Source organism: Cucurbita moschata, unplaced genomic scaffold, assembly GCF_002738365.1.
Source record: "Cucurbita moschata cultivar Rifu unplaced genomic scaffold, Cmos_1.0 Cmo_Scf00003, whole genome shotgun sequence".
Taxonomy (NCBI): Eukaryota; Viridiplantae; Streptophyta; class Magnoliopsida; order Cucurbitales; family Cucurbitaceae; genus Cucurbita; species Cucurbita moschata.
In genome coordinates this window covers 376,619-393,696 of record NW_019268519.1, presented here as the reverse complement: position 1 = coordinate 393,696, position 17,078 = coordinate 376,619, and the positions used below count along the sequence as shown (strand labels likewise).

General features: G+C 33.3%; 2 protein-coding genes and 1 long non-coding RNA gene across 4 annotated transcripts in view; 2 read left to right on the top strand and 1 right to left on the bottom strand.

The window, feature by feature from the left end:
* LOC111436038 overlaps window positions 1-4,054 on the top strand; it is a 19,140-nt gene extending 15,086 nt beyond the window's left edge. The window contains exons 3-10 of the mRNA XM_023073720.1: window positions 1,423-1,643; window positions 1,864-1,929; window positions 2,085-2,231; window positions 2,593-2,706; window positions 2,806-2,895; window positions 2,987-3,109; window positions 3,281-3,510; window positions 3,695-4,054. Coding sequence (XP_022929488.1) covers window positions 1,475-1,643; window positions 1,864-1,929; window positions 2,085-2,231; window positions 2,593-2,706; window positions 2,806-2,895; window positions 2,987-3,109; window positions 3,281-3,510; window positions 3,695-3,706 — 951 coding nt within the window. The 5' untranslated portion in view covers window positions 1,423-1,474 and the 3' untranslated portion in view covers window positions 3,707-4,054. The remainder of the gene's footprint in view (window positions 1-1,422; window positions 1,644-1,863; window positions 1,930-2,084; window positions 2,232-2,592; window positions 2,707-2,805; window positions 2,896-2,986; window positions 3,110-3,280; window positions 3,511-3,694) is intronic.
* Window positions 4,055-4,599: 545 nt separating this feature from the next.
* Window positions 4,600-9,460, top strand: LOC111441245 (FKBP12-interacting protein of 37 kDa-like). 2 transcript variants are annotated; one of them, XM_023078245.1, is made up of 14 exons: window positions 4,600-4,767; window positions 4,868-4,919; window positions 5,011-5,072; window positions 5,190-5,257; window positions 5,377-5,413; window positions 6,052-6,127; window positions 6,223-6,287; window positions 6,384-6,461; window positions 6,999-7,046; window positions 7,726-7,779; window positions 8,234-8,395; window positions 8,581-8,650; window positions 8,948-9,003; window positions 9,093-9,460. In XM_023078245.1, the coding sequence occupies exons 1-14, from the start codon at window positions 4,741-4,743 to the stop codon at window positions 9,258-9,260; spliced, it is 1,023 nt and encodes a 340-aa protein (XP_022934013.1). In that variant the 5' UTR covers window positions 4,600-4,740; the 3' UTR covers window positions 9,261-9,460. The 2 variants fall into 2 exon arrangements, with proteins under 2 accessions (XP_022934013.1, XP_022934012.1); XM_023078244.1 differs by having other exon boundaries at window positions 4,601-4,767; window positions 6,052-6,139.
* A 500-nt stretch (window positions 9,461-9,960) lies between these two features.
* LOC111440823 lies at window positions 9,961-14,039 on the bottom strand. Its single transcript, XR_002710034.1, has 9 exons — window positions 13,957-14,039; window positions 13,355-13,557; window positions 13,089-13,242; window positions 12,630-12,690; window positions 12,135-12,221; window positions 11,975-12,061; window positions 10,566-10,840; window positions 10,315-10,485; window positions 9,961-10,207 (listed from the first exon to the last, which is right to left on the bottom strand). It is a non-coding gene; the product is annotated as an uncharacterized LOC111440823 (long non-coding RNA).
* Window positions 14,040-17,078: the final 3,039 nt, after the last annotated feature.

Here is a 17,078-nt window from a genome sequence, read left to right as displayed (position 1 = left end):
AAAAAAAAAAAAAAAAAAAAAAAAAAAAAAAAAAAAAAAAAAAAAAAAAAAAAAAACGGATGCGAATGGCTGAGAATCTGCTGCACTACTCTGTTTTATTTATTTATTTTTGACAAAATGATGAGGTGAAAAGTTGATTCTTTAGTAGAAATTTTGAAGAAGCCATGTGCTATGTAGATAAAGTAAAGAAGAGCCAATCCAATCCGATCCAAAATTTGGAATCATGATTTAGATTTTAGGGGTTTATATTAGAAGGAAGTCATCCGTCCTTGTGCTTGTCTCGTGATCCTGACGTGGATTTTATTTTAATTATTATGCTCTTCTTTATTTTCATTTTTATTACTAAAATTCAATTTCTTCATTACATATTATTAACCAATAATTTTATCTTAAACATGTAAAAGGAGGGTATGAGATGTAACCGATATTAATATTTTTTAATCATTCAATACAATTGAAATGCTAAATTTAAAATTTAAAATTTAAAAATTCAAACACAAAATTCAAAATTAATAGTCGAAATAAATACTAAAATTTTTTAACGGAGTAATAAAATTGATTTTAATTATATACACTTAGAGATCTTATAGTTTTATTAATTCAGTCCAACAGCAAAATTAAATTGATAATTTTTTTTAATTATATATACTTACCCTATCTTTTTAATGAATAATTTATGAATATTAAACCATATCATATATGAACTTGAAAACTTATATATATATATATTGGAAAATTAAAAAATGTGCAATTAGATCGGTTGTTTGGACAATAATTGAGGAAATGTGAGAGTTATAAAATAAAGAATGGATGTCCCATTTTAGCTCCACAACAAGCCTCAAAATTCGGAAGATGTCCCTTCCTAAGTTGATATGGAAACTTTTTATAATGTTCTTATTAATTATTTTGTCACTTAAATCAATATTCAAAGTGAAAGTTTTCCATTGAATAATTAATAATTAAAGTATTTTATTCTTCATTATACGTCACATAATTGGGTCAATTTTTGCTTCTTACTTTTAAAAGCTTTTTATTTTGTTTTGATTGGTTCATTTTAATGATTTGTTTGATGTCCCCACCCTTCTCATTTTATATATATATATATATATTACATTTTTTAACAATTATCTATCATAAAAATTCTTTTCAATTATTTTTCTATAAAATATATAAAGAGATAGGGAAAAATTCGACCGTTGGAGATTAAAAAAAAATAATTGAAAGTTGAGATTGGGTTTATGGGCTCATAGAGCAACGAAAACGGCCCGGCGAAATTTCGGCCCAAAGTTGTTATGGGCTACACTAAACCGAGGGTCCAACTGGACACGCTTGTAGATGTTCGGACAATCATTTCGTAGCCCATTTACACCCATCATCGTCGTCGAGGTTCTCATGAAAAGAATTTGAACTTCGAAGCAAATTTGGCGGGCGAAGGCGAAGAGTGTGTACAGTAACTCTTCTTCTCTGTGAAAGAATGGAGAACAAGGTGGAAGATTCAATTCGTGCGAAGATGGAGTCCCTTCGAATGGTTCGTGAAAAGGAAATTCCATTCCAGCTGGAAAAGATGGAGTCCTTCGCCGTTTCATTTCGCAAGTCTCTGGAATCGATCTCTGCAAAGTCGCAAGAAAATGCCCTAAGTCAAGGTGAGCCATCCATTCTATTCAATTGAATTTGTAAGAATTTGGTGTGAAATCGTTTCACTGCGACCAGTGCAACAATTTAGTCGGTAGTACAAGTGTTTGTGAAGTCATCATTAGGGCTTTGGAATGGGATAGCGTTTAAGACTCAAAATGAATGTAATTCTACAGCCCCAAAACATACTCTGAAATTTCTTGTTTGATCTTTAATTTTTTGAATTCTCAGTGAAACTGGGAGAACTAAAGGCGAGGCTGAGGGAGGCGGAAGATGAATTGGTTAAAGCTCTAGCAGGTATGAATTAGACTATGCTACTTTCATTTAACGCTGGATTTGGAGCGAGTGATGGGCGAAACGTTGGTGTTTGTGATGCTGGTATCATTTCTTACTTTGAAATTAGCATACACAGTAAAGGCTGATTACCTTTATACTTGCATATTTTTTTGTAGTGAAGACTCGCAAAGAGGCCAAACGGCTGGCAATCACAGACTCCCTTGCAGCTTCAAGATCTAGAATCGAGAAGCTCAGGAATACTTTACAAGATTGTAAAGCGAAGAGGGATAAATATTCTAACATTATATCTCAGCAATCCTTAGGTAAACTATGTTGGTGAGCTTAATTTATTTTCGAATGCTCACTCTTAGGTCTGTTATCGCTAGCCTTCAAATCCAATCTTTGTGCAAATTTCACATGGTTCCTCCAAGATGAATTCAGCAACTTGGTTATGCTTTTTCTCTGCATTGTTTGTTTCTTAAGTACGTTGGGTAGAAAATAATTTCATGCACCTTGCTGCCTGTAATAAAAAAACGTCTTGCTTGGAACTCAACAGTAATGCATACTGCATTCTTTAGTTACTACGTAACTGCAAGTTCTTACTTCACATCCTTGAAATCTCCAAATTCAATATTTTTATGCAAAAACTAATTGCTTCTCCCTCCCTCTTCAATGCTATCAAAGCTTTATCTTCTTCTGAACACAAGGAAACCCAAGAAAGCGATTGCAGAAGTGATTTACAAGAGGCTATTTCTTGGTACAATAGAGTTTTGGGTTTTCATATTGAAGGAGGACATGGTATGATAATTCAATTTTCTTTCCTTCAAGAATCTTTACATTTTTAGTGAATGAAAGCTTGAAATTAAGTTTTTGACAATTTTTTTTTCGATCTTTCAGGGGTAACATTTTCTTTCAAGAAAATCATCAAGGACAATCCTGATAAAGAATATTCTTTTACCATTCGTCATGCAAATGATACTTATACATGTAAGTTTTGTGCACTTAAAATACGTTGTTTTGTCATGCTCATTGTCTTCTGAGTTCTGACACCCCTAGTTTTTTCTTTCTTAACTTTCAGTGTTAGATTGTACCCCATCCTTGCGAGATATTAAAGAATTGATTCATGAATTGAATAAAACAAATGGTTTATTCAAGTTCGTTAAGGTCATGAGACGGAGGTTCCAAGAGGCTGCAGCAGAAGGTACGCACTGAATTTGTAACTTACTGCTTGAAAGGTGCTATTCACTTCACAGAAAAATCATTGGTAGTTAATATACATACGACCCGGATCACTTTTTGTTGTGCCTCTTGAAGTTTGTTGGGTTCAATCTGTTCTGCACTAATTGTTTGTCATATTTTTCTTATTCAAAAGGAGTTGGAGCCGAAGCACTGTATCTGCATCAAGACTCAACGATGATATCTTTGTCAGCTCCTGGTTTGTCATCATCAACTGACGGAAGTGAATCTTCAACTCAAGAAATTGATAACCATGTTCAACCTGAGGAAACTAACAATCGTTCTAAGAAATTTTTACCTGGAAATAAACCAGGTATCCAATCCCCTGGATCTGCCTTTTCTTTGCGTCGATCTCCTCGTTTTCAGGTATTCAAGTTTAATGTTTGGTGTCTGCTGCTTATGTTTCGTATTCTCTGGTTTATGATATTGAGATAACACTATTAACTTCTATGCATAACAAGTTGTTTACTGTTTTGGTTTATTTTATGGCCGCACCACAATTAATGTTATGTAAGAGAGAATTCCTAACCAAATGCATCACGTATGGCAGGTGAGGAAATAAGGTTGGAGGCTACTAATGATTGAATATGCATTAGATTGACGGGCATAGCCCTTCTTCATGACATGGAATGTCTTGCAATTGACATTTTATTATGGGGTACTGATCTCAACATCTGCCAGAACTTCTCTGACTACTGTGAAGTGTGAAGGCTCTATATTTGAAAATTGAAGTTGAAGAAGACATAATCATATGACCTGTTGTATGCCCGTTGTGTCTGATTTGCTTTATGTGCATTATTTTACACGATTATGATTTTATTAGTTGTATCCATCTGCTCTACATCTTAAGTTTTCATAATTATATTCGAACTTACATGAAAGATTGTGCAGTTGCTAATTTATCACTTGTGAAAGCTTGATGGTGCCAGTTCGTATTGCTCTCATTGCAGAGAATTTCCGTGTAAGCAAGCTAAATGTTTTATATTGAAATTCTTAAAAATGTTAAAAATATGTATGAAGTGGGATAAAAGGAGGGAAATAGAAGAACGAAGGAATTACTAAAGTGGGCTTATGGGCTTTAATAATATAATGGGCCGGTAGACGTACTGAACTGGGCTTCTAAATTATGGGCCTAGCTTTGGACTGTTACTCGGCCTTTGGATAAAAGGAGGGAAATAGAAGAAGAACGAAGGAATTACTAAACTGGGCTTATGGTATTATAATGGGCCGGTGGACTTACTGAACTGGGCTTCTAAATTATGGGCCTAACTTTGGACTGTTACTCGGCCTTTGGATAAAAGGAGGGAAATAGAAGAAGAACGAAGGAATTACTAAACTGGGCTTATGGTATTATAATGGGCCGGTGGACTTACTAAACTGGGCTTCTAATTATGGGCCTAATTGTTGACGGTTACTCGGCCTTTGGATAAAAGGAGGGAAATTGAATTAGAACGAAGGAATCCGTCCCTCGCTACGATTCATAAGGCGTGACATCGTCCATCCTTTTGGATTTATTTCTCTCTGCTAGTTTCCCTCGCTATTGTCATAGTGGTCTCGCGCGTTGCAGTTCTCTGGTGAGAAGCGCAATTTGCTATAATGGCATCGCACGGTCATCTTGAGGAGGTAAGTTCCTCCGTTTTATTTTCACCGCTCGATTTTCTTTTCACGCGAGTTTTAGGTGTTTGTTCCATGGAGTTTCTCTCTGATGTCTTAATTCTTTCAGGATGATGATTTTGGAGGCGACTTCACTGGAACGCACAACAATAGGCATTCAGGTTGATTTCGCATTCTTTGCATCAAATCGCTGGTGTGTGATTGGCATTTGTTCACTGATGTTTATTTTGTGCTATGTTCATGAAAATTTAGGAAATAAGAGAGGTTTTGGCGATCTCGAAGATGAAGAGGATGACTTATTTGGTTCCAAAAAGGTATACGACCTGATTCTCGAGTTTTTTATTTGAACTTAAGTTACTACTTCGATTTTTACTTATTTTGTTGTTCATTATGATGTTAACTTGCGGCTTAATCTAATTGCTTCAATGTAGGCTAACGCTAAAGTCGAAGAAACTGCTCCAGGTGTAGCGACAGGAATGATTCTGTCACTTCGTGAGAGGTATTGAATCATTTTCGGTGATTGGTAAATGTTACGGAATATCTATATCGTGCACTGTTCAAAGGAAGCGATCCTTCAAGTTCCTTGTATATTTATATATTCTGAAACCTCGTGTGCAGTCTTAAAAGCTATGAGGATACACTCACAACATGCCGGGTATGGTTTTAGTTATTTCATCATATCTCCATGTCTTCATTCTTCATTGCCTGTCTATTCGTAGCGTTTGTTCAGTTCTCGGCTTAGTTTTGCTTGGAGATCCATCTGTCCGATGAATCTTTGTATTAGATGCCTTCTTTCTAACATTAGAAATTCTGTTATTATGTCTTTTGGTTCCTGATATACGGCACCTTGTGAATCTAATATTTAGCTATTTCGTGTTTCAAAACTTAACGAAAAACATAACCTAACATGGTTTAATAGTTTATGATTATGTAGAGAGATCTAATCTACATTAATTCTATAGAATCAGAATAACAACCAAAATCCTACTTGAATCTAATGTCATAATCAACTAGAGTTGTAAACTTGATATGTAAGAGGCTTGCAATCCATTAACATATTATTCGAGCTGAAAAAAACGTGTTTATTTAGTAATCTATTAATCCTCAGTCGAGGCTCTGGAGTTAAAGCTGGTATCATTGTCTAGTTTCACATTTTTTTGAAATCGCTATGATCTGTTGTCTACTACCATATTCTACCTTTGAGTTTGGTTAGCTACTTCTTTTTACTGAAGCATTATGCAAGGATGCTCATATGCGATGCTTAATTACTTGTTGGATTTACCTTGGTTTCAGACAGAGCTTGAAATTGCCAAGTCTGAGATTCAGAAGTGGATTTCTTCATTTCAGAATGAGAATTTCATTCCTGCTGGTGCTTCCCCTGGTTTGTTGAACTCTGAGATATGCTCGTTTTTGTTCATCCTCTATGACCTGCTCATTCTTAAAACAATTGATCTTTCGATGCAGAACCTAAGTTTGTGATCAGCTTTCTGCAATCCCTGAAGTTCTCGGAGGAGTCTCTAAGAGACCAGGTTTTCCGATTTTTTTTTTTAATGTTTGGTTTTGTAGATTCAATCAGGAATCTGATATTTTTTCATGCAAAATGTAAAATGTGTTTCATCTTTCAGCTAGAAAAGGCAAAGAAGAAGGAAGCCGCTTTTATCGTTACATTTGCAAAACGAGAGCAGGAGATTGCAGAGTTGAAGGCAAGTTCTGCATCTTTTTCCTTTTAGACTCGAGGCAGAAAATTTTATTTGTTTCCACTTTGAAATACGTGAAGATTTTGGTTGATGAAAATGGAATATCTCTCATCTGTCGTGCATGATTTTCAGCACTTATTAACGTATAGGACTTAATCAACCTTGGTGGTATAGGGTTGTTAATAAAATTTGAACTTTGGAACCTTAGTTTTGTGTGAAAGTTTTGCGCGAAGTAAAAGGCAGTTGAACATGATACCTTGAAGCTTCCTAATCCATATTCAAGACATGACGCTAGGTTTAGTAAAAAACAGAACTGCTAAGTCTGTAATTGCTAATATGGCTTCGTCCGAGATGCTTACAATTCTGATATGCTTTTTGTGATGTATGAAATGGAGATGTTTTCACCTTTATTACTCTACTGCTTGCATTTTGTTTCACAATTCCTTTTGGATTGATTTATGAAACTCTTCATTTGCTGTTACAATTTTAATTACTCTGAGTACTTCCAAGATCAGGCATCTATAATATTGTTAAAATATCCAGGCTGCAGTCCGGGACTTGAAAGCACAATTGAAGCCACCATCCATGCAGGTACTAATGACGCTTTAATTTCGGTTTGGTAGAAGTGCATAGTACTAAGATTGGATATTGTGAACAACGTAGCACAACTTTTTGACTTTTCATGTACTTTTATAAACATTTCTAATCTGTTTTTTCCTTTCAGTTTTTCCTTATATAAATAATGTTCGAAGCAAGATATTGATCTGCTTATATATGCTAGAGTTGATTGATGAGAATATGATATATGGTTGTTCTTGTTGTTTTATATATATTGTTGTTAAGCTATGAAACCGTGAATTTATATCTGAAAGGTCTTAGAAATCTCTGAAATGTGAGGAGAAAGGTGACTAACCATTTTGACAATCCCAAGGTGACCCTAGTTTGAAGGTCTTCGTATGTTTAGATATTCTTTCCGAGGTCCTAAATTCAATCCTCTGGGCGTAAATCCCTATTATTGAAAATCTTTGTCATCTGCTGACCTTGGGTCAAGGCCTCTCTGAAAATTTGAGGTGGAGGTGGGCCAATTGTTATCTATTTTCGTTTCATTTAGGATAAATTGCAAATGTGCTAGTTGTGATGTGTAATGTCAGTTGTAGAAAACTTCTACTTCAGTACTTCATTGTGTTTGTATGTAGACCTTTTGTCTTCTCGTTTGGAAATCACTTATGTCTCCAGGTTTAACTTACTTGCTTACAACTAACTTTAACAGGCTAGAAGATTATTGATAGATCCTGCAATACATGAAGAGTTTACTCGTCTGAAGGTCTGTTTTACATGAACTACCAATCTTGATATGTATGGTTGATACCTCGCTTTGTACTCATCTTTTCATTCAAGCTAGATATTTTAAAAGCTTAATTAGAATGGGAATTTGACCAGATCTTAGCATTTGTCATTTATCCATCTTTTCTTCATGTTCTGTTCATGGTTAAACTTAATGGAGGGTGGATGCTAAAAGATCCTAGGCGGTACCACAAACTTTTTGAGAGGGGGTTACTATGTGAGTGAATTACAAGGGAGAGTCGGGGGGGTTTGTCAGAACTGTTTTGAAAAGTAGTTTTTGACCAATTGGAAAAAAGTGAAACAGTAAAGCCAAAGTTGCTAGGAGCCATCTTTGTGAGTGAAATATTATATTTGAATTCTATGATAACAGCATAAACTCGTAATCATAATTAGTGAATTGAGTATTAATTATTTGACTTTGTCATGACATGCAGAGTTTGGTTGAGGAGAAAGACAAAAAGGTTAAGGAGCTGCAAGATAACATTGCCGCAGTAAGTTTTACTCCATCAAGCAAGATGGGTAAAATGCTGATGGCTAAATGTAGGACTCTGCAAGAGGAAAATGAAGAGATAGGAAATCAAGCTGCTGAAGGGAAGGTATAGTCCCTAATTTACGTCGTGTTGTGGACTTACTCTATGTTCATTCACCTCTTTTATGGAGTTTTTTCAAATGGAGCTTTTTTTAGGAGGGTGAGTTTTGAAAGATAAATTGTGCCCCCGGTATCATGTGATAATTTTACTTCATTTGTTTGTGCAATCATTCGCCTCGCCCTCGACTGCAGATGCATGAGTTAGGAATAAAGCTCGCGTTGCAGAAATCTCAAAATACGGAACTTAGAAATCAGTACGAAGGTCAGTATCTATCATTAAATACTCATTTTTGTTGCACGACTTTCTGAAGTTCAGATCTGGAACAGTTTGCATGCTTCAAGTTATTGCGATTTTTTCATGAATAATTAATAAGCACTTTAATTTTCGTTTAGAGTCACTTTCTTTTCATAATCCGACTTTAAAGTAACTATTTTAAAATTATCATAAATCAAGCTGGTTGAACGATGTTTAATTTGTTATCAAGCACAAGATTTTTAAAAGAACACTAAAAATGACTTTTGACTGCTAAACTAATGTTAACACCACAAATCTATGCAGCCTTACAGAAACATATGGAGGGGCTGACAAATGACGTTGAAAGGTCAAACGAATTGGTACGCTCATCATCCGTGTTATATTTTTTGGTCACTTTCTGAATCAATTTCTATATTTATCAGTTTCTTTTTCGTATTCAATGAATTAGGCTATCGTGTTGCAAGAGAAGCTTGCAGAGAAGGATCGGGAGCTTCAAAGCTTCAAGGAAGCTTTACAGCAGCCGAAGAGTCCAACGGTCGAGAATAAAGTTGATTCACCCCTTGCCGAGAAGCCACCCACAGATGAGGTGGTTATTTCCGGCGATGCTGAAAGCTGAGATCAAATAGATTTTCTAAATTTTGTACCTGTATATTACGTTTAATTTCCCACATTCTAACATTTCGTTTCTAGCCTATGAATATCGTTACATTCCATAAGAGAAATATGAAAGATACTGCATATTCTAATTTAAACCTTCGTTTTTTTGTCATGATGTAATTTGTAGTAATGATAACTCTTATTTTTGGTATGTTTCTATTTTGTTGTCTTACTTTTTAAACCTTCGTTTTTTTGTCATGATGTAATTTGTAGTAATGATAACTCTTATTTTTGGTATGTTTCTATTTTGTTGTCTTACTTTTTAAATATAATTTCAAAATCCAAGTCCATTCTGAACTAAAAATATAACTTCAAAGACTTATTTTTGGTTTTAAAATTTGACTAAGAAGTTCTAACCATTTTATTTTTAGTTTGTTTCTATTTTGTTGTCGTACTAAAATATAATTTCAAAATTCTGAGATAAAAAATATAAAAGCTTATTTTTAAAAAAATTGACTAAGAATTCTAATAGTTCTTAAAGAAAATGAAAACGATAGTGAAGAAAGTAATCAAATAAATACAATTTTCAAAAAATAAAACTAGAAATACAATTTTGATCAAACTACGGTGAAGAAATATTAAAAAGAAAAATTAAATTTTCAAAGCAGTAAACTACTAAAATATCATTATTAAATAGGAACTTAAATTTTGGAAATCATATGAACCACTTCATTAAAGTGTTAAGGATAGACTTAACAAACCTCTTTCCACGGCAAGCATGTTTAGATTTGTCGTGCGTAACTACCAGCGCCAACTGAAATATTCAAGGTTTCAGCTGCAGTGCTCTCGGAATAGCCAGAAGGGGGTGGTAATGTTTTATCACCGCGATGAATCCTTCGGTCCAAGACCCACCCCTAAACCACCGTGAAGGATTCTTCTCTCGGCTAATTTATTTGCTTTTAACTTCTGTACACAAGTTTTGGTCATGCTCAGTCGACTCATAAAAAAACTTGTCCAAAACTTGTCAAACAGAGTCGCAGCGATATTGATTCGATCTGTAGTATGAAGTTTACCTTTGCAGACGCAGAGAGAGACTATCTACCAACACGTAGATGCAGCCGCACATTTTGCCTCGTTATTAGCAAAGATCAATTGGCCATCTATTAAATCAGGGAAACTCCAGTCTTTTTCTTACATGGAGCCCAACTACCTCTTACTAGGACTTTGTAGGTTGTAGGTTTTCCCTGAAAGTAAATTTTGGGTGGTCATAACATGGTAAGAAAAAGAAAAACTTGTAGAGAATGACCCAGAATTTAGAAATCACCTTGTTGCAACTTGTACCAAATCTAATAAATGTGATTCACATATTGGAGCTGTTTTAAGAAGAGCAACATTGGCGAAACCGAAAGATGAAGCTTTGCAGACTTTCTCACCAGTTTTTCAACCAACCTCGTAGCTTTGGCCTTTTCCCCTGTTCTGGACTCTGAGACTGTCGACCAGTCCCAGATGTCCACAACAGAGAGTTTGGGAATTGTTTCTTTCCCATAATGTGCGACTTCAACATACGGGGCTTTCCAGTTATTTCATCCATCGAAACACCTTCAAAAGAAGCCAAAGAAAACCATTTAACATGGATGAGATATTCGATATAGTATATTATAGATCCAAACATCTTTTAATCCCTCTATAAGTCTCGCAAGAGATTACATATATGACAATAGAGTAGACTGTAGTAAAGATTTCAGAAGCATGATAATTGGTAATAGAATAATGAGATGTGTATATCCATAATATATATGGCTAGTGAAGAAAAAACATTTTGTGAATAGTCATGCCTACTTTTAGAAAATCTCTAAACTAATGTCAATATATTAATTTCAGTACTAAATATTAAATATTACTAGTAATAAATAGATACACATAAGTTATACCAAAGTGTAAGTAGAGAAGAACTATGATTTACATAAAAATGTCCTCATACTTCTAACAACTCTATATATTAGTATATCACCTCAGTTTCCTTGTCAAATGTCATTTGTAACGAATTAATACATGGGATAAAACAACATTCTAAATATAAAATTGATTTTCTTATCACGCAATTTAAAATTGAGTGAAACTAAGAAATGATATTTGAGGTATTGAAAAGTGTTTTAATATCTTCAACTATAGAAAACAACTTCAAAAAATAAAACAAAGCAAGCAAATAATTATATTACATATATTATCGTTATAATAAAAGTACAAAAACCCATTTGTATTATTCTAGACTTTTTAACTAGTATTTCTTTGTGTGACTAATAAAAATAAAGTTAATTGTGAAATGAATGATAATTGAAAATATATCATTCATAACGTAAACTTTTTTAATTAATACTCCAATGAAAAATAACAAACAATATGTTGATATTAAAAATTGTTAACTAGCTTAAAATGTTACTAATTAAATCAAGGGTATGATGCTGATAGTAAAAGGAATCATTTATGCATATTTCTATATATCTAATAACGTTGTTACTGATATTTTCTAATTTCAAAATGTACAAGTAATTAAATGAACTACAAATTACTTCACACTTTATAAAAGAATTTTAGACTTGTATATGACTGTAACATCTAAAAGTTGATCAAATGTGCTAATTTCTTTTAATATAAGACACAAAAGAACGAAAATATTGCATGCAACAGAACCCAAACTTGAGGCTAGGTTGCAAATTAGTAGAGTTACACTACCTCCATAAAATACACTTTCGCCTGGATTCAATATAGTATGATTTTTGTCTCGAAGCCATTCACCTTGCATCCTCTGAGTATCATCCTCTGAACCACAGCCAAAGTCATTAGTTGCACAATAGTAATTAAATTACTTTCTCAACTAGTGAAGTCACATTACCTCCACATAACACTCTTCGACCAGAATTCATGATTGCAGAATTTTAATCGTAGTAACATTCACCTCTATCCTCTATGTTACCATAGCCTGAACTACAACAAAAGTCATTCTGGTTTCATCATAATAATAAAAATGCACACAAACACTTGATGACAGACAGTTTTTAGCATCATAAGTTGTTGAAGATGTAGGATGATTCTTATGCTCAAGAACAGTAATGCCAACCTCAGTGTCTCCAGTTAAAAATAAAAACAAATGGGACATATTCGTCAGTTAAATACAAAAGACAACATTGGCCGCATCAAGAGCTGATGAAAAAAATAAAGCTTCCTTAGCATATGTCATATAACTATCCATTCGTCATTTAGTGAGAGTCGTCAAATGTGAATTCACAGCCGACTATACAAATTTTTTGCAAGTAAGCATAGTCATGGAAGCAACAACATCAACGGTGTTGCAGAAAATGGCAGTGGAGTTTTAGAAGCTTAGAAATACCTTCCGTTTGAGATAGGTTAAACTTGGCAAGTAGTAGGGCACAGTAGTGATTTTGGTTCAGCTGTCAAAAAAGAGATCTATCATGCCTTGACATATAATTTAAATACAGAATATGTCGAGGATCTAACAAAGGAAAAGTCTAATCCAATCATCTAGTTTGACGAAAATAGTAAGCATATTCACATTTAAAAACCAATGGCTCTGGAAGCGTTTTATAAATATCAATGGCTGGATTAAGATAAGAGGAATATCTAAACAATCATCGAAAGCATACACAGTACTGGTCCAAAACAAGCCAGGCATATGAAACTTCACTTGAAACTGTAATCAATTAGGTCTATTGGCCAGAACAATAAAATAATTAGCAGCTCTTCGTCAACGACCAAACTTGAAATCTATTGAAAACAAGCAGCTGCAGTATAATTGGCTGAAGAGTGTTAAAATGCTTTGATAACTAACCTGATGGTAGTCCGCCTCCATCAGTTCCTCTGCATTTAGACCATCAAGTCCACTGGCCTCAAATGAAGAGTGATCCTCGCTGCCGGTAGTACACACTTATCTGCATGGTTCGCCTTTAACAGGATATCACGACACATCTTACATTCTTCACCTGCTACAATGTCCAAAAAGCAAGAAATTAATTAGAGTGATCTCAGATCAAAACAAAAGAAGACCACAGTGATTACGGCAGGCGTATGCTCATATAAACAACCAATTGACAGTACCTCGTTCGACTGAAGAAGCACATAGCTTCCATTTTCGAATTTGTAATAAGAACCATCTCGACTGCTATAGTACCAATCCGCTACAGGATCGAGATAAAATCCACTGCTGTTGGAAGTAATGCAAGTAAGTAACAATTTGCAGTAGAAAATGCACTTGAAATGGCAACTTAGAAGCAGAGTTGTTGAAATTCAGCAACATCCTTCTAGAAAGAAATAACAAACTAACAGTACGAAAAATTTCACAGAGGATAGAAGAAATCGTGTGAAGGTACCGGTGTACTTATCATCTAACAATGCGATATACGATATAAGTTTTTAGGTAGCATATTAAATTGTTATATATTATACAACAAAATTACAACGAACTAATTGTGATTTCAAGCTGTAAAACAATAAGATTACTCCTCAATCGAACATTTTCCATAAAGATATCTTAAAATGTTCGTTTCGATCCTGTATCTTTACAATTATCTTCCAAATCATCTGTAACTTCAGAAATAGCAAGTTTCCTTCTCCAAAAGATTGTTGTACAAATGTTCGATGATTTGGCAATGAAAAGTCAGCAAAGCAAAATCAATAGATGAGAGAATAGTTAAAGAAACCTGGAATGGAAGTATAGCCGAAACTTCTCATCCCAAACGAACGAGCAATGACTGTCCTGCATTTCCTCGGAACCGGACTCTGTCGCGCGCTCCATTCTGTTTGGCGGGCTTGTTCTATCCCCGCGCTTTTTATACTGTTCAAAATCCAACCCAGTTTTGGGCCATGTCATGGCTAGTATGGGCCTGTAAATATGGGCCGTCAGAAGCCCAACACTTCATTGGGCTTGAGCTCTTCACGGTCTTTTTGAGGTAACTACGAACCCTTAATTTTATTATTATTTCCCTAAGATTAAAAAAAAAAAAAAAAAAGTTTCCTTAAGAGAATCAAAAGCATTTGTGAATCATGATTGGCGGCGGCTATATGTTTTACATAATAATTACGATAAACCCTAAAAGGTGGAAATGTTCTAAATGGCCATTATATTATTGACTTTGGATTTTATTTTGGTTAAATTCATATGTAAATGTAATGTACTTGATTTTCTTTTTTAATGCCTCTGTACCTAAATGATGTTGAGGATTCAATCATTGAAGATGAATATTTTTCATTACCTAAGTTTGAAAAATGATTGTATTTTATTTTATAGTTTAAAATTTAATAATTCACTATTAAAATATAGGTTAAATAAGAAATTTAGCTTGCATATACAAGTTTCGTAAAAAAAATGTTTTTTACGTTTTTTTGAACAAGTAGTTCGTTACCGAAACTCATATCATACACACTTCTTTTTTGGCTTTGCCTTTTTTTACCAACGCCAACACCTCCCGTACGTTTTGAGGGACTGAACCTTGGACTAAATTATGTTTTAATAATTTTATAAAAATAGGTTTGGATGGGAGATATTTTTTATTTTTCGAATAAATTATGTTTTCAGAATTTTTTAAATTATAAAAATTAAAAAGATATCCAGGAAACGAAAGAAGACCTATAATAATTGATTTAAATGAGTTGTTGCAATCACTTTATCTTAAATAATGTTAATTTAACTTCAATATTTCCCCTAAATAAAAAGCAAAGCAATGGTTAGTGTCACATACCTTTCATATATTAATATCTTATCATTGAATTTCTCACCCACGCTCGTGTCACCATAATGAATTATTATTAAATTTCGAATGCGACCACACACAACTTCTATGATTGCAAAATATGATAGGTTCCACACAATTTTATGCCATTTTTTAAAATTATTTTCGGCCTCATATTATTTAATAAGTTATTAAATTATTTCCTCCATAAACTCTCAGATTTATTCTTTCAAATATTCCCTCCACAAAAATTGATAGTTTATTTTGCCCCTTAATTTTCCTCCTTTAATTGAGACATATAAATGATAATATAAAATTAATAATAACTTAGTGGTTTATAATTCTTTAATTTTATAATTTAAACTTTTTTAAAAACAAATTCTAGTAATTTATTAGATATAAAATTAAAATTTTAAATATGAAATTTAGAGACCAAGTATTGAAAGTTATTTAAGAACATAATTTATAATTTAACAAAAAAAAAAAATGTGTAAAATTTATGGTTTCGTTGGGATTGGAAGTAAAAGTGACGTAGCCCTAATTATTTGAAGAAGAGATTGCCACGTAAGATATGAAATTGGAGTGATAAAAAATGAGATTGATGAGGTGAATTTGGAAATGGGAAACTAAAAGTCTAAATGCTTTCCATCAAAATGAAAGGGAATATTATATGATTGAGTTTAGTGTTGATTGGGCTTTGAATGTGAATAGGGAGGAGAGGAAGGACCACTTGTGCAAGAGGTAGAACTGTGACCTGCACTGCACTTAAAAAGCATACACCAACTTAGGCTGGACCAAGTGGACTTTATTATGGGCTTTGTTTTCCAACCAGATTGCCACACCTGACCTCTCAACAACTCAATAATAATCAAAATTTTTAAACAGCCAAAAAAAAGTTAATAATAATTTAAAAATGGTCCCCGATAAAACTTTACTTTACATAAAAGCCCCGATCTTGTTCTTTCTCGCACTTCTGATTTTGTGGACCCAAATCTCTTCCTCTTCCCCTTTCTAATTCCTTCCAAGGAATTTTCACGTTCCGTCACTTTCCACAATTTATTTTTATTTTTATTTTTATTTTTCACATAACCCTCCTCTTCTTGCTTTTTCACCCTTGTCGTCTACTTATTTACCGTTAAATTTGTAGTTTTAGTCCTTTTATTTTTACTGTATTTTTTAAATATTTTTTATTCTTCTTTATTTACTTATGAGTGTCTTAGGAAACGGTTAGACTACTCCGTCTCTTTCCATTCTTTCTTCCTTTCTCATTCACACACTATGCTTCGCTTTTCATTAACGCACCGAAATTCATCGAAAAAACCAAACCCAAGCTGTAAAGGTTCGAGAAGTAGACAACAAATAATAGCTTTTTAGCCTTCCCTAACCTAGGATCTTATATTTTTTGTTCTTTTTTTTTCAATAGACGCCTAAATTTTGTATAGTAAGCCTCTCAACGTATATATTTGTATTAATAGACTAGTGTGTTAGAAAAAAATGTGTAGAGGGTAGTCCATAGGTAAATAATTTTTGTAAACTAATTCAAATTAAAACCCAAGAAAAAAATCAATCAATCACTGTCTCATCCCATATTAGACATCTCATATTAAGAAAAAAATATTTAAACTCAAGAAAGGAGTAGATTATAGGAGTAGACTACATATTTATTTATAAGACATTAATGAAAAAGAAATATACCATTTAGTATGGATACTATTTTTATTAATTGTGTCACCTTCATGGTCTTTTTTAAGAATTACGTAAGGTTCAATAAAATTAAATAATTATTTATAAATAGAAATTATACCGTGAATATAAGAAGTATGCACCATTATAATAGTGTACATTTTTTTTCTGCATTAATAATCATGAGTACTTATTTTTATTTTACATTGGTAAGGAATGTTTCATTCTTCTATCAAACTGATCTTACATACACTAATAAATAATTCAAATCTCAAGAAAATTAATATTACTTTTGTTTGTGTCGGCAAAAAATAATTGATAATAATAATAATTACCATTTAACTATAAAAAAAATATTTTTTTTTGTACAAGAAACGTTGAACAAAGTGGTTAAAGATGCAATACGAAAG

Coding starts and splice junctions, on each gene's coding strand:
- LOC111441245 (XM_023078244.1), top strand. CDS start 4,741: ATGGCATCGCACGGTCATCTTGAGGAG. Junction 7,047..7,725: donor TGAAGCCACCATCCATGCAG/GTACTAATGACG, acceptor TAACTTTAACAG/GCTAGAAGATTATTGATAGA. Junction 8,396..8,580: donor ATCAAGCTGCTGAAGGGAAG/GTATAGTCCCTA, acceptor CCTCGACTGCAG/ATGCATGAGTTAGGAATAAA.